General features: G+C 44.4%; 1 protein-coding gene across 1 annotated transcript in view; it reads left to right on the top strand.

Moving 5' to 3' along the window:
- Positions 1-12,645, top strand: part of ric1 (RIC1 homolog, RAB6A GEF complex partner 1) — a 187,525-nt gene that overhangs the window by 41,118 nt on the left and 133,762 nt on the right. Inside the window, exon 2 of the mRNA XM_060935572.1 lies at positions 10,923-11,030. Within this exon, the coding sequence (XP_060791555.1) occupies positions 10,923-11,030 (108 nt within the window). The remainder of the gene's footprint in view (positions 1-10,922; positions 11,031-12,645) is intronic.

The raw sequence follows: 12,645 nt of genomic DNA, 5'->3' as shown, positions 1-12,645 counted from the left end.
CCACACTTTCCTCAGCTTCAGGTCCTTGGGGAATGCAAAAAAACTTACTCCAGGGCATTTCCCATTGGAATTATTGCAACCATAAGCAGCACAATACACCATGATGTTCAGTGTACTTTAAAGACTATAACAATTTTCTTGTCATCCACTTCTCCATTCATCTACCCGCTTGTGCTGTGCCTGAAAGTTTTTGTGACGTATGATCACGTGACAGCCATATAATCATCACGAAAAAAACATTTTTGTTGAATTTAATAGATGATTTTGTGTTTGTTGATGCAATTAATTCATATTTTTAATGGAAAGAAACTGATATAGCGTGCATTTATGTTTCATGTCCCATATCCTTTAACCTCCATTTCAGGCCGTGGTCAAGCCGTGGTGCGGTTTACCATAACTACCTTCCGATGTTCGACTATTTAGTAAACATTCTTTGGAGCAGCAAAATTCATATCGCCAGTATTTTGTATCGTGACACTCACTCACTCACTCTCTCTCTCTCTCTCTCTCTCTCTCTCTCTCTCTCTCCCCAGAAAAGGAAATTCTGTCTAGTGTCTATATGCATTTCATATGCATTTTTGCTCTTGCATGGAGCCTTTTCTGTATTATTTAACTGCTAGATTTTGTACACACAGGATGTGTTGTGAAGTAATGGCACTCCGTCTCGCAGTCTAAGCAACTACATATTTGACTTTTTTTATTTTCCCAGGAAAGCGTTCCTTTTCGGTCTGCAAATGTCTCCGATAGTCTGAGAAAAGAATACCAGTCTGAGTTTGTTGATTCAAGTCCCATAGGAAACACCGAAGCACACTTCCTTTTTCTACCCTCCTTTGTTGTCCCTGATTGGCCGGTTAGAGAGAGGAACAGGAAGGCCACAAAAAGAATTTGCTTGCCCTTCCAAAACATTCCTGAGTGTATACGTGTGTGTTTTACTTTCTTACACTGTTTTATTCCACACCCAGGCACATTTGTTCTCCTTTCGCTCAGTTATTCTACTTTTCATCAAAAACACCCACAGTCATGCTCAGTGCTTTTGTTTATTTCTTTTTCTATCTCCTTCCTGGTCTGTTCTCCATTGCCCCTTTTCCATCAAAGCAGTTCCAGGGCTGGTTCGGGGCCAGTGCTTAATTTGGAACTGGGTTTTCTGTTTCCTCTGCCAAAGAACTGGCTCTGGGGCCAGAAAAACCAGTTCCAGGCTAGCACCAACACACTGCTGGGCCAGAGGAAAGAACTGCTTACGTCAGCGGGGGGGAGTTGTTAAGACCAACAACAATAACAAGACCGCGAAAGATCGCCATTTTTAAGCGACGAGAAGCAGCAGCTGTACAAACGCGAAGTCATCCATTATTATTGTTGCTGCTGCTGCTTCTTCCGTGTTGTTTTCGCTTCGATATTCATGCCAAGGTTTATGCAAACGTAGCGACGTAACTGACATGTACAGCGACGTAATGACATGGCTCCCCTTAGCACCACGAGCTATGGAAAAGCAAACTGGTTCTCAGCTGGCTCGCAAGTTGAACGAGTTATGAACTAGCCCTGGAACTGATTTAGTGGAAAAGGGGTACATGTATCATGGTTTGCGCATCATTTTCTACAGCCCGAGAAATGGGTCCTGAGCTGCAGGTCGTGGTTGCTGTGGTTATCCATATGCATGGTACTTTTAGTTAAGACTCTTTTCCCTGTCATTCTAGCTAGCACATTAGATTGGATAGCCAAATGATTTTTAGGAGAGCAAATGTTAGAAAATATTAGTCATTAAATCAGTCAACTGTTTGTGTGCAGAAAGCTGCGTTATAGTGATAGTCATGTAAAGTTGTTCTCATACACGTCTCTGCTTGTGTTGCGTGTTCCTTCTGAGAAGTAATAATTGCATGGCACTTGTTAAACTTGAGTGCTGTAATTTCAGGCTCACGATAACGTACGTTTGTTTTATCATGCAGTTTGGTCGTTACTAGTAGACTAGTATTTTTGTGGGTATGCTTGAAGAAGCCCGCCCAAAAAACTTTCAGCTTTAGACTGTGCCATTTGTTTTTGGTTCACGCAGAGATAATTACACCACCACATGAAGCTGATTAAGATGCACTGCGATTGGTCAAAAGCTTGGCACCCATTTGGTCATTGTGTAGTTTTTTTTATTTATTTATTTGTCATAAGCACATGCTCATTGTTTACACTCTGGCTTCCCACCGTCTTTTCACTGGGGTTGGATTTTAGCAAACTGAGGGATTTATGGAGGGATTTCTAGAAAACATGACTTATGATGATGAAGATGGATAATCCATTTGTCATGGTGACGACTGCTAGTAATTTTCTCTTCGTCACTGATGGATTACTTTTGTCAATGACGAGTGCCAGTGGGAACCCTGAGTAGTCCTTGCTTTTTCATTATGAGCATGCTCCAGGAAAAATGTGGTTCTGTTACTGCTGATGGCTTCAACTCTGAAGGCTTGCGCGCTTGCTCTCACTCGCAGACATTGAGCCAAGCAAATCCAATGAGACTGGGCATCTGGTTTGCATGTGATGTGTTAGTGACCTGACCCTGCACCAGGTCTCCTCTGTGTAACTGATCCATCCACTCGGTGCTCTGTGTCTTGCTTCTGTTGAACTGACCCTAGATCAGTGTGCTCTGGAGTAACACTGGATCTCACTAGTTAAACAGGTTCTGGATCGATATCTTTCTGTCTCTCTCAATCCACACGATCTCCCTAACTGAAATGGTCCTGGAACAGTCCTCTTTATTCCTGCCTCTGAACTCTTCCTAAATGGACAGTCTTGTCCATCAGACTGTTCCTGAGTTAATTAGGGATGCACTGATGCTGGTACCAGCATCATATGCTCAAATCTACCCACCCATCCATCCATTCATTCATTTTCTTCCGCTTATTCGAAGTCTGGTCACGGCGGCAGAAGGCTAAGCAGGGTATTCCAGGTGTCCCTCTCCCCAGCAACGCTTTCCAGTTCCTCCTGGGGGATCCCAAGGTGCTCCCAGGCCAGATGAGAGATTTTGTGTGTGTGTGTGTGTGTGTGTGTGTGTGTGTGTGTGTGTGTGTGTGTGTGTTCTGGGTCTTCCCCAAGGTCTCCTCCCAGTTGGACGTGCCTGGAAAACCTCCAAAGGAAGATGCTCAGGAGGCATCCTCATCAGATGCCTGAACCACCTCAGCTGACTCCTTTCAATATTAAGGAGCAGTGGCTCTACTCAAAGATCCTGCCGGATGTCTGAATTTCTCACACTGTCTCCAAGGGTGAGCCCAGTCACCCTATGGAGAAAGCTCATTTCAGCTGCTTGTATCTGCAATCTCATCCTTTCGGTCACTACCCAAAGCTCATGACCATAGGTGAGGGTTGGAACATAGATTGGTAAATCAAAAGCTTTGCCTTCCAGCTCAGCTCCCTCTTCACCACGACGGGCCGGTACAACACCCACATTACTGCTGATGCCGGTCCATCTCATGCTCCATTTTACCATCACTTGTGAACCAGACCCTGATATACTTGAACAGCTTCACTTGAGGCAGCAACTCCTTCCTAACCTGGAGGAAGCACTCCACTGTTTTCTGGCAGAGGACTATGGCCTCAGACTTGGAGGTGCTGATTCTCATTCCAGCTGCTTCACTCTCTGCTGCAAACCATCCCAGTGCTTGCTGAAGGTCACGCTCTGAAGAAGCCAGCAGAACTGCATCATCTGCAAAGAACAGAGATGCAATTCTGAGGTTCCCAAGCTAGACACTCCTCACCCCTCATCCATGAACATCTCAAACGGGATCGGTGATGAGGGGCAGCTTTGGTGGAGTCCAACACCCACTGGGAATGTGCTTTGACTTTGTACTGAAAATTTGAATACAGCTCATGCTTTGGTTGTACAAGGACAGGACTGCTCGTAGCAACGGCCCCCGAGACCCCATATTCCCACGGTGCCCCCCATAAGAGCCCTCTGGAGACACGGTGGTAAGCCTTTTCCAAGCCTTGCCACCAAGGAGCTTCTTGACTGCCTCAGTGACCTCTGTCAGAGATGTGGGTGAAGCTCTCCCCCACCCAAGTCCTTAGACTCTACCTTCTCTATGAAGGATGTGTAGGAGTGGTTCAGGAGTTCCTCAGAGTGCTCCTTCCACCACCTGACAAGATCCCCAGTTCAGGTCAGCAATTCTCCTTCTCAGCTGCGCTCAGTCTAAGGCAAGCCCTGCTTCCCTTTCCTGAGTTGCCAAACAGTTTGCCAGAATTTCCTTGAGGCCAACTGAAAGTCCTCCATGGCCTCCCCAAACTCCTCCCACACCTGGGTTTTTGCTTCAGCAACTGCCAAAGCTGCAATGCTTCTGGCCTCCCAGTACCTTCCTGCTGCCTCAAGGGACCCCTGGGCCAACCAAGCCCAAAAGGCCTCTTTCTTCAGCTTGACTGCTTCCTTCACCACCAGTGTCCACCAGTGGGTTCTTAAGTTACTGCCACAACAGGCACCAACAACCTTTCAGCTACAGCTCCAACCAGCTGCCTCTACAGTGGAGGCTTTGAACATGGTCTGTTCAGATTCCATGTCCCCAACCTCCCCAGGGATGCACGAAAAGCTCTTCCAGAGGTGGGAATTATAGACCTCCTCATGAACAGAGGACTCTGACAGACTTTCCCAGTTCACCCTCACCACATGCTTGGGTTTGCCAGGTCTGTCTGGCAGCCTCCCCTGCCATCTGATCCAGCTCACCACTAGGTGATCAGTTGACAGCTCTGCTCCTCTCTTCACCTGAGTGTCCAAGACATGCGGCCACAGATCTGATGATACAACCACAAAGTTGATCATCAATCTTTGGCATAAGGTGTTCTGGTACCAGGTACGCTTATTGAACCACCTTATGCTTGAACATGGTGTTTGTTATGGCCAATCCATGATTAGCACAGAAGTCCAACAATGAAACACCACTCCGGTTTAGATCAGGCAGGCCGTTCCTCTCAATCCCCCCCCCCCCCCCCCCCCCCCCCCAGGTTTCTCCATCATTCCCCATGTGAGTGTTGAAGTCCCCTAGGAGACCTATGGAGTTCCCAGTGGCCACCCCTTTCAGGATACCCTTCCAATATAATCAAATCTACTCAGTGGGCAAAAATATTAAAAGGCAGTATGAAAAGCAGTTCTTATAACATGAGCACTCTAGTCAAACATCTTTTTTAAAGAAAAATTGCATAAGTGAATGATAATCATACTGAAATTGTCATTTCATGTAGAATTTTGTTGACTCCTGAATGTGTTGGAGCCGAAGTACAATGTTCTAAGTCGTACCAATGTCGCACAGTCTTCCCAAGGATACACTATTTCATGGGGGGGTCAAGTTTATTGCATGACATGACTGCAGCGAGCTTCACCAAACAATTGGAGCAGCAGGTTATGTCCAGTGTCTCATTAGCATAACCGCAGATAAATGACTGACTTTCATAATGTTTTACTCGAGCTTAGGAGTTACATGTTGGCAGTTCATTGTGAGTCTCCATCCATAAATGCATACTTTTCTTGCAAGCTTCAGTCATATTATACTGTATCGGTATCAGTGAGTACTAAAAGACAAGTATTTTTTTTTTTATTCTCTGGAAAAAATGGTATCGTTGAAGCCCAAAGATCAGTGTCTCAACGTTTCATGTCTCATCCCCATAAACTACATGTCTAGCCGCTAGTTAAGCGCAAACATGGGACATTTGTTTACTTTCCTGCATGCTGTTCCCTTTCTAAACACGCCTTTGTGTGCTTTCATCACCCCTCCAAAATCTGTCAGTCTGTTCAAACTTTGTGCAGTCAGTGATTCATATAACTGGGGGAAGGGGGGAAAAAATCCACACACCCCGAGATATTTGCTTTATACGATGGTTAGTTCTGGTCCAGTAATTTGATTGGACGAGTGGCATTCCAAGAGATTATTTAGTATAAGCAAACTGGGATGTTTTACCATTTTGTATCACTCCACGCCTCTATGTTCAACACCTAGTGGAATTGGTGACCAAGGACATGGCAAACGATTTTTTTTTTTTTTTGGGTTTGTTTATGGATATAACTTCCATCAATGAAGAGTTTATAACCTCAATGAAACTGACGTCATTTTAAAACTGTTATAGTCGTGTTGTCTGTTGTTGCCCAAATGAGGATGGGTTCCCTTTTGAGTCTGGTTCCTCTCGAGGTTTCTTCATGTCGTTTGAGGGAGATTTTCCGTGCCACCGTCGCCAGAGGCTTGCTCATTGGGGATAGATTTAGGGATAAAATTGGCTCATGTTTTAAGTCATTCGAATTCTGTAAAGCTGCTTTGCGACAATGTTTATTGTTAAAAGCGCTATACGAATAAACTTGATCTGATTTAGTTTTATTGACTGTTGCCTTGTTGAGTGATGCCATCCGTTGGCCATTTGAGTGGCTCATTGACCCTGTTGGGTTCATCTGCCACATTGCACTGAAAAGCGCCCTGCTGCCAGTGCCTTGTTGGTGATGTACTATTTAACCCATAGCTGGAACCCAGGTAGGTGCTACCACTGCGGGTCAGAGCGGACCTGGGAGCAATGGTGATTTAAGGGGTAACTTCACTCTCCCCAATACTCAAGTCCTCCTGGACCTGAGACTCCCCACTAATTGCAGTTCAGAGTCATTCCCAGGACTGAAAGAGTAGAAAAACTTGGGAGGGAACAGAACAGAATGTGACGAGAGAGAACATAGAGAATAGGATGCATGGTCGCAGGCAGGATAAGCGGCTACAGATAATGGATGCATGGTCACAGAACAGCATTGATCATGACAATATAGAGTCGGATAGACAGTTGGGACAATATAATAGAATGCGTTATAAAAGAAAAGGAGGGAATATGATAGAATGGGAAGTATTTTAAAGATGTAGAAAAGAGACAAATAATATTATACATATTCTATTTAGTTTGTAGAATAGACAGTCATGACCGCACAACAGAATAAATTAAAAGGGACTATGACCGAATCCTTGACTTGCAAGTGACAGCAAAGCAAAATAGAAACCCGGATGTCGGCCATGTTGGTAGATATATGAATGTGAGGGTCAAGCAACAGTCCATACAAAAATCACGTGTGCGCAGCCCTGTTCTGCTGCTGCTTTAAGCGTTCTTTGTGCTGTATATGGTTGTGGTCACAACAGTACTTGTGATCATGACACGTTCTGATATTTTAAAAAAAACAAAAATTTTTTAGAATTCTGTCCGTGCTTCAGAAAGAGGGCGAGGAAACTCTGAGGCTTAGTACAGAGAGGAGACGAGGGGATTAGAACACTTCATCCAATGACCATTTCATCCAAAGCCTTTTTCATACGCACGATCAATTATTTTATGTTTCAGGTATTCCGGTGTTCGCGAACAAAAGCCCTGTGAGAACGCTGCTCAGCGTCTAAAAAAATTTAATACGATCCAGCCAACTTTTAAAAATTAATAACTCTGCCAGTGGAGCTCTCAGCAAAGCCAAATTTTACAGGCACCTCCCTCTAAGCCTCCCCCTTCGAAAAAGCAGTCTCTGGTTGGTAGGATCGCGCCTCGGCCCGGGATTCGCGAACGAAGTCCTTGCGACAACGTTGCTCTGTGCCTGAAGATTTAATATGATCCAGCTTGAAACATAGACATGCAAGCAAGCAGCCTGTAATGACGAGGGACTTGACTCATCCCAGGGTCAGCAAGTGGCACGGGTCTATGTGGTAACCCCCCTTAAGCCTGGCTCATACGGGCGGGGTTGTTTTTTTTTTTTTTTCATCCGTTGCCTGATCATGCAACTTTTTGACGCAAGTGAAAAATTGCTTAGTGTGTGGATATAGACCCCTTCGCATGTTTGTAAACAAACCGACCGTTGCCAGGATGCGCGCGCAGCCTGGACCCAGAAACAATGGCGCTGCCCATAGACCGGCATTATGAGCTGTCAGATTATGCAAAACAATTGTCGTTACAAGATCGAGAACGCTACATAAATAAGTTAACTCTAACAAGTGGACATCGTGGGCGGCACGGTGGTGTAGTGGTTAGCGCTGTCGCCTCACAGCAAGAAGGTCCTGGGTTCGAGCCCCATGGCCGGCGAGGACCTTTCTGTGTGGAGTTTGCATGTTCTCCCCGTGTCCGCGTGGGTTTCCTCCGGGTGCTCCGGTTTCCCCCGCAGTCCAAAGACATGCAGGTTAGGTTAACTGGTGACTCTAAATTGACCGTAGGTGTGAATGGGAGTGTGAATGGTTGTCTGTGTCTATGTGTCAGCCCTGTGATGACCTGGTGACTTGTCCAGGGTGTACCCCGCCTTTCGCCCGTAGTCAGCTGGGATAGGCTCCAGCTTGCCTGCGACCCTGTAGAAGGATAAAGCGGCTAGAGATAATGAGATGAGATGAGAAGTGGACATCGCCTACCGGAGAGTGGACGGACGATGTTAGTAAGTTCCCTGGTATACAATGGCCAGATATATACTCGTACCTTATTGACAAGACTTCAGTGTACACCCACGAAAAACTTGGTGCATACAAGTCTTTAGACGCATATGATTGTTATGTGCGGGCATGTACAACTTGATTAACAATGGGACATTCATATTCATTTTGTTTTAATCAAATTATGCCAGTGATGTGATGGCAATGTGGCTTTAGCTACAACAGCAAATCCCAACACTAAACAGCAATTTGCAGGAGGTAATGGCATGAAAGGAATGATAGTGTAAAGAGTGCAGCGAAGAGAAATCAGAGCTGCGTAAAAAGCGAGAGGCAGAGAGCAGAAATGAAACTGAACGGGGCGGGAGCTAGGTTAGAGCAGTCAACGTAAGTTGGCATTTAGAGTGAGGGCACACAATTTTACCTTTCCATCCTTGATTTAAAATTGTGATTTTCAGCATACACAAATAATGATGGCACAAAATCTGGACTGCTTGAGTCAAGCGAGACCTCTCCTACAAACACAATTGCATGCAAAGCTAAGTTAACATGCCAACAATATTCATTACATTGTGTAACTATGACCCAGCTAATCAGACAAACGTTACCAAAGTATTTTGCTGCATCAATAAACGAAGACTAGAAAGAATAAAAAAGAAAGATTTAATAAATAGCCTGATCTTACCTGTGATGAAGTGGGCGCTGCAAACCCGCGCATTTTTGATGGTGCCTTCATCCCAGTCTACACGTTTGATGGCTTGTAGCCATAGACGTCGGCGATTTTTTTGGAATGGGTGAGATCCTGCTGGAATTCTGAACATTTTAACCCCATTACTGCTACGATTCTGACACCCGACAACACAACAACTAGGCATTTCTGAGTCTTTTTTGGGTCCAGGCTGCGCGCGCAATTTCCGCTTACGTATGAATGACGTTTACTGCGAAGGGGTCTATTTGCAACAGCGATTTAATTCACTTATTTTTTTCTTGTGGCAGATCACCGGTATCAAACATGCTTGATATTCTGCAACAAGAGATTGCCAGTCGCTGACTTGTTGCAGAGATATCACCGCGTGTGCGTGTCTGTGGTAACGAAGCAATCTCCTCCAAAAGCTAAGCCAATCCCTGCCCACGCAGTAGTCACGTGACTTGCATCCCAGTTCCCAAATCTCCCTCTGGTTGCAGATAACGTGCACATGCAGCTACCCGAAAGGGGAAACTTGCGTCCAAAAATCGCAATACGCTTGCTATGAGACGTCGCCCGTGTGCGCCTGGCTTTAGTACGCTCTTTGGTGTCATAGCGCACATACTGTGGCACTCATTTGCTTTACAAAATGTGGTTTGCTTCAGTCAAATTCCATTGAGAATCCCCCTTTTTTTTTTTTTTTTTGAAGAAACAAATGCCTGAAATATAAAATAATTGATTAGTGCATATGAGAGAAGCTTTAGACGAAATGTCTTCACTATTGGACGAAAAGACCTGTATTCGTACTCGATGGTCGGTAGAAGCGTCTTCAGAAAAGTCTGGCTTTTTTTCAATAATATGGGCCAAAATCCCTCACACACCTCTTTTGTATCAAATCTTCGCTCGACTGTTCAAATTGTGGTAATGCTGAGAATTCGGTATTGTTTACAGACGCGCTTTCAGCGGCTGCCATCTTAGCTGCTTTGTATATCCACCATCATGGCGGACGCTCATGACATAGCACGTTTTGATCACGTGGTTGCAAGTCATCTATAGAAAGCATTATGAAGACGGTAGAAAAGAACGATTGATTTTATTTTGTAGAATAGACAGTCATGACAGGGCAGCACGGTGGTGTAGTGGTTAGCGCTGTCGCCTCACAGCAAGAAGGTCCTGGGTTCGAGCCCCGGGGCCGGCGAGGGCCTTTCTGTGTGGAGTTTGCATGTTCTCCCCGTGTCCGCGTGGGTTTCCTCCGGGTGCTCCGGTTTCCCCCACAGTCCAAAGACATGCAGGTTAGGTTAACTGGTGACTCTAAATTGAGCGTAGGTGTGAATGTGAGTGTGAATGGTTGTCTGTGTCTATGTGTCAGCCCTGTGATGACCTGGCGACTTGTCCAGGGTGTACCCCACCTTTCGCCCGTAGTCAGCTGGGATAGGCTCCAGCTTGCCTGCGACCCTGTGGAACAGGATAAAGCGGCTAGAGATGATATGAGACGGTCATGGCAGTACAACAGAATAAATTTAAAAGAAAAAAGAAGGGACTGTGACAAAGTGTTATGAGGATACAAAGTAGAATACGAGAAAATGCGCAATTCTGTCACAAATGTCACAATGCGCAATTCTGAGGCATTATCTTTTTTTTTTTTTTTTAATAAAATGAATAAATTTCTCTATCTGAATAGGTTACAAACTGATTGAAAGTAGCTGATCAGATGTTGGTTTCAGAAAGTTTTGAATCTTTAATGTAGTAAGATAAAACCTTTTTTTTTCCTTTTCAGTGTTTCTTTTTGTAGATGTTAAAAATCAATTTTGTCTTTGGGAGTAGTTGAATGTTACATTTTCTTTTTTTTTTTTTTCTCTCTCTAGCCCAGCGTTCTGATAGTGAGTTATATCGAATCGGAGAAGGCAGCTGCTCAGTTTGGTTTCTATCAGCAGGCCGAATGGAAGCCAGACGACTCCATGATCGCTGTGGCGGTAAGTGGTACTTAAATCACTTCATCTTTCAGGTTCAGTCTAGCCTTGTACCTTTCTGTGTAATCACAGTCTGTATCCATATCTCAGCTTTGTGTCTGTATAAACGTCTGCATTTGTCTGTCTTGGCTGCTTCCGAGAATGATCGTTTACTCTCGTTTATTTTCACTGGGGACCATTAAAATGAGCAGGAGATGAGTGAGTATAGTGATGCACAGGGGAAAAGAGGTTTTCCGTTTAAAGGAACAGTCCGCCGTACTTCCATAATGAAATATGTTCTTCTCTGAATTGAGACGAGCTGATCCGTACCTCTCCGAGCTTTGCGCGACCTCCCAGGCAGTCAGACGCGCTGTCACTCCTGTTAGCAATGTAGCTAGGCTCAGTATGGCCAATGGTATTTTTGGGGGCTGTAGTTAGATGCGACCAAACTCTTGCGCGTTTTTCCTGTTTACATAGGTTTATATGACCAGTGATATGAAACAAGTTCAGTTACACAAATTGAAACGTAGCGATTTTCTATGCTATGGAAAGTCCGCACTATAATGACAGGCGTACTAACGCCTTCTGCGTGCTTCGGCAGCGCATTGATACCTTCACTCCAATTTGTGTAACTGAACTTGTTTCATATCACTGGTCATATAAACCTATGTAAACAGGAAAAACGTGGAAGAGTTTGGTTGCATCTAACTACAGCCCCAAAAAATACCATTGGCCATGCTGAGCCTAGCTACATTGCTAACAGGATTAACAGCGCGTCTGACTGACTGGGAGGTCGCACAAAGCTCGGAGAGGTACGGAGCAGCTCGTCTCAATTCAGAGAACATATTTCATTATGGAAGTACGGTGGACTGTTCCTTTAAAATTTCACTCCGTTCTCATAATGGGTGGTCAGATCATATTATTATTATTATTATTATTATTATTATTTTTTTTTTAAAAGCAAGCCAAGCCTGAGTGAACTTGGTGTGAAAACTAACACAATTTAACTCGAAGAGTGAGTTACGAGGAAATTGAGTGGGTACATGAATACCTGAAAGGGTTTTTTTTTTTAAATTTTATTTTATAGAGGATGTCAGCTTCTGATTAGTTTATCAGGGAGACTTGTAGAGCTTTGCACAACCGAAGAATGGATCAAATCAAATGAAATATTTTCGTTTATGAAAGTCATTAGGAAGTAGCGTTTTGGTGGCTACTGCCTCATAGAGGCAAAGCGAGGCTGTAGCCACTATATCATGTTGTAAGACTGAGTGTAACAATAGCGCACTGCGCATAAGCAAGACGATCACCAGAACGGCGACTCGTGATCTCGTATTATCAAAGGTACACAAGAACGAGTGGTGAAGCCACGGTGTCTTCGTGTTGTAAGAATGAGTGTAACACTAGCAAAACTTCGTAACAATCGGCGCTTATCCTGATCAAGTTCTATGACCCGTTCTGCTTCTCGATAAACTTCGGAACCAATCAGAACCAGAAACGAAATAAGAGAAACCTCGTTATAACTTGATAGTATGGGAAAATAATCAGCAGATAAAAAGCTAAACGAAATTCACCTCGTGGTTCGCCAAGAGTACTGATTGGATATCAAGGAAATGGTGTTTATTTTAAGAAAATTTACTTT

This window comes from Neoarius graeffei, chromosome 12, assembly GCF_027579695.1.
Source record: "Neoarius graeffei isolate fNeoGra1 chromosome 12, fNeoGra1.pri, whole genome shotgun sequence".
In the NCBI taxonomy this organism is placed as follows: Eukaryota; Metazoa; Chordata; class Actinopteri; order Siluriformes; family Ariidae; genus Neoarius; species Neoarius graeffei.
This window is presented reverse-complemented; position numbering and strand designations above follow the sequence as displayed.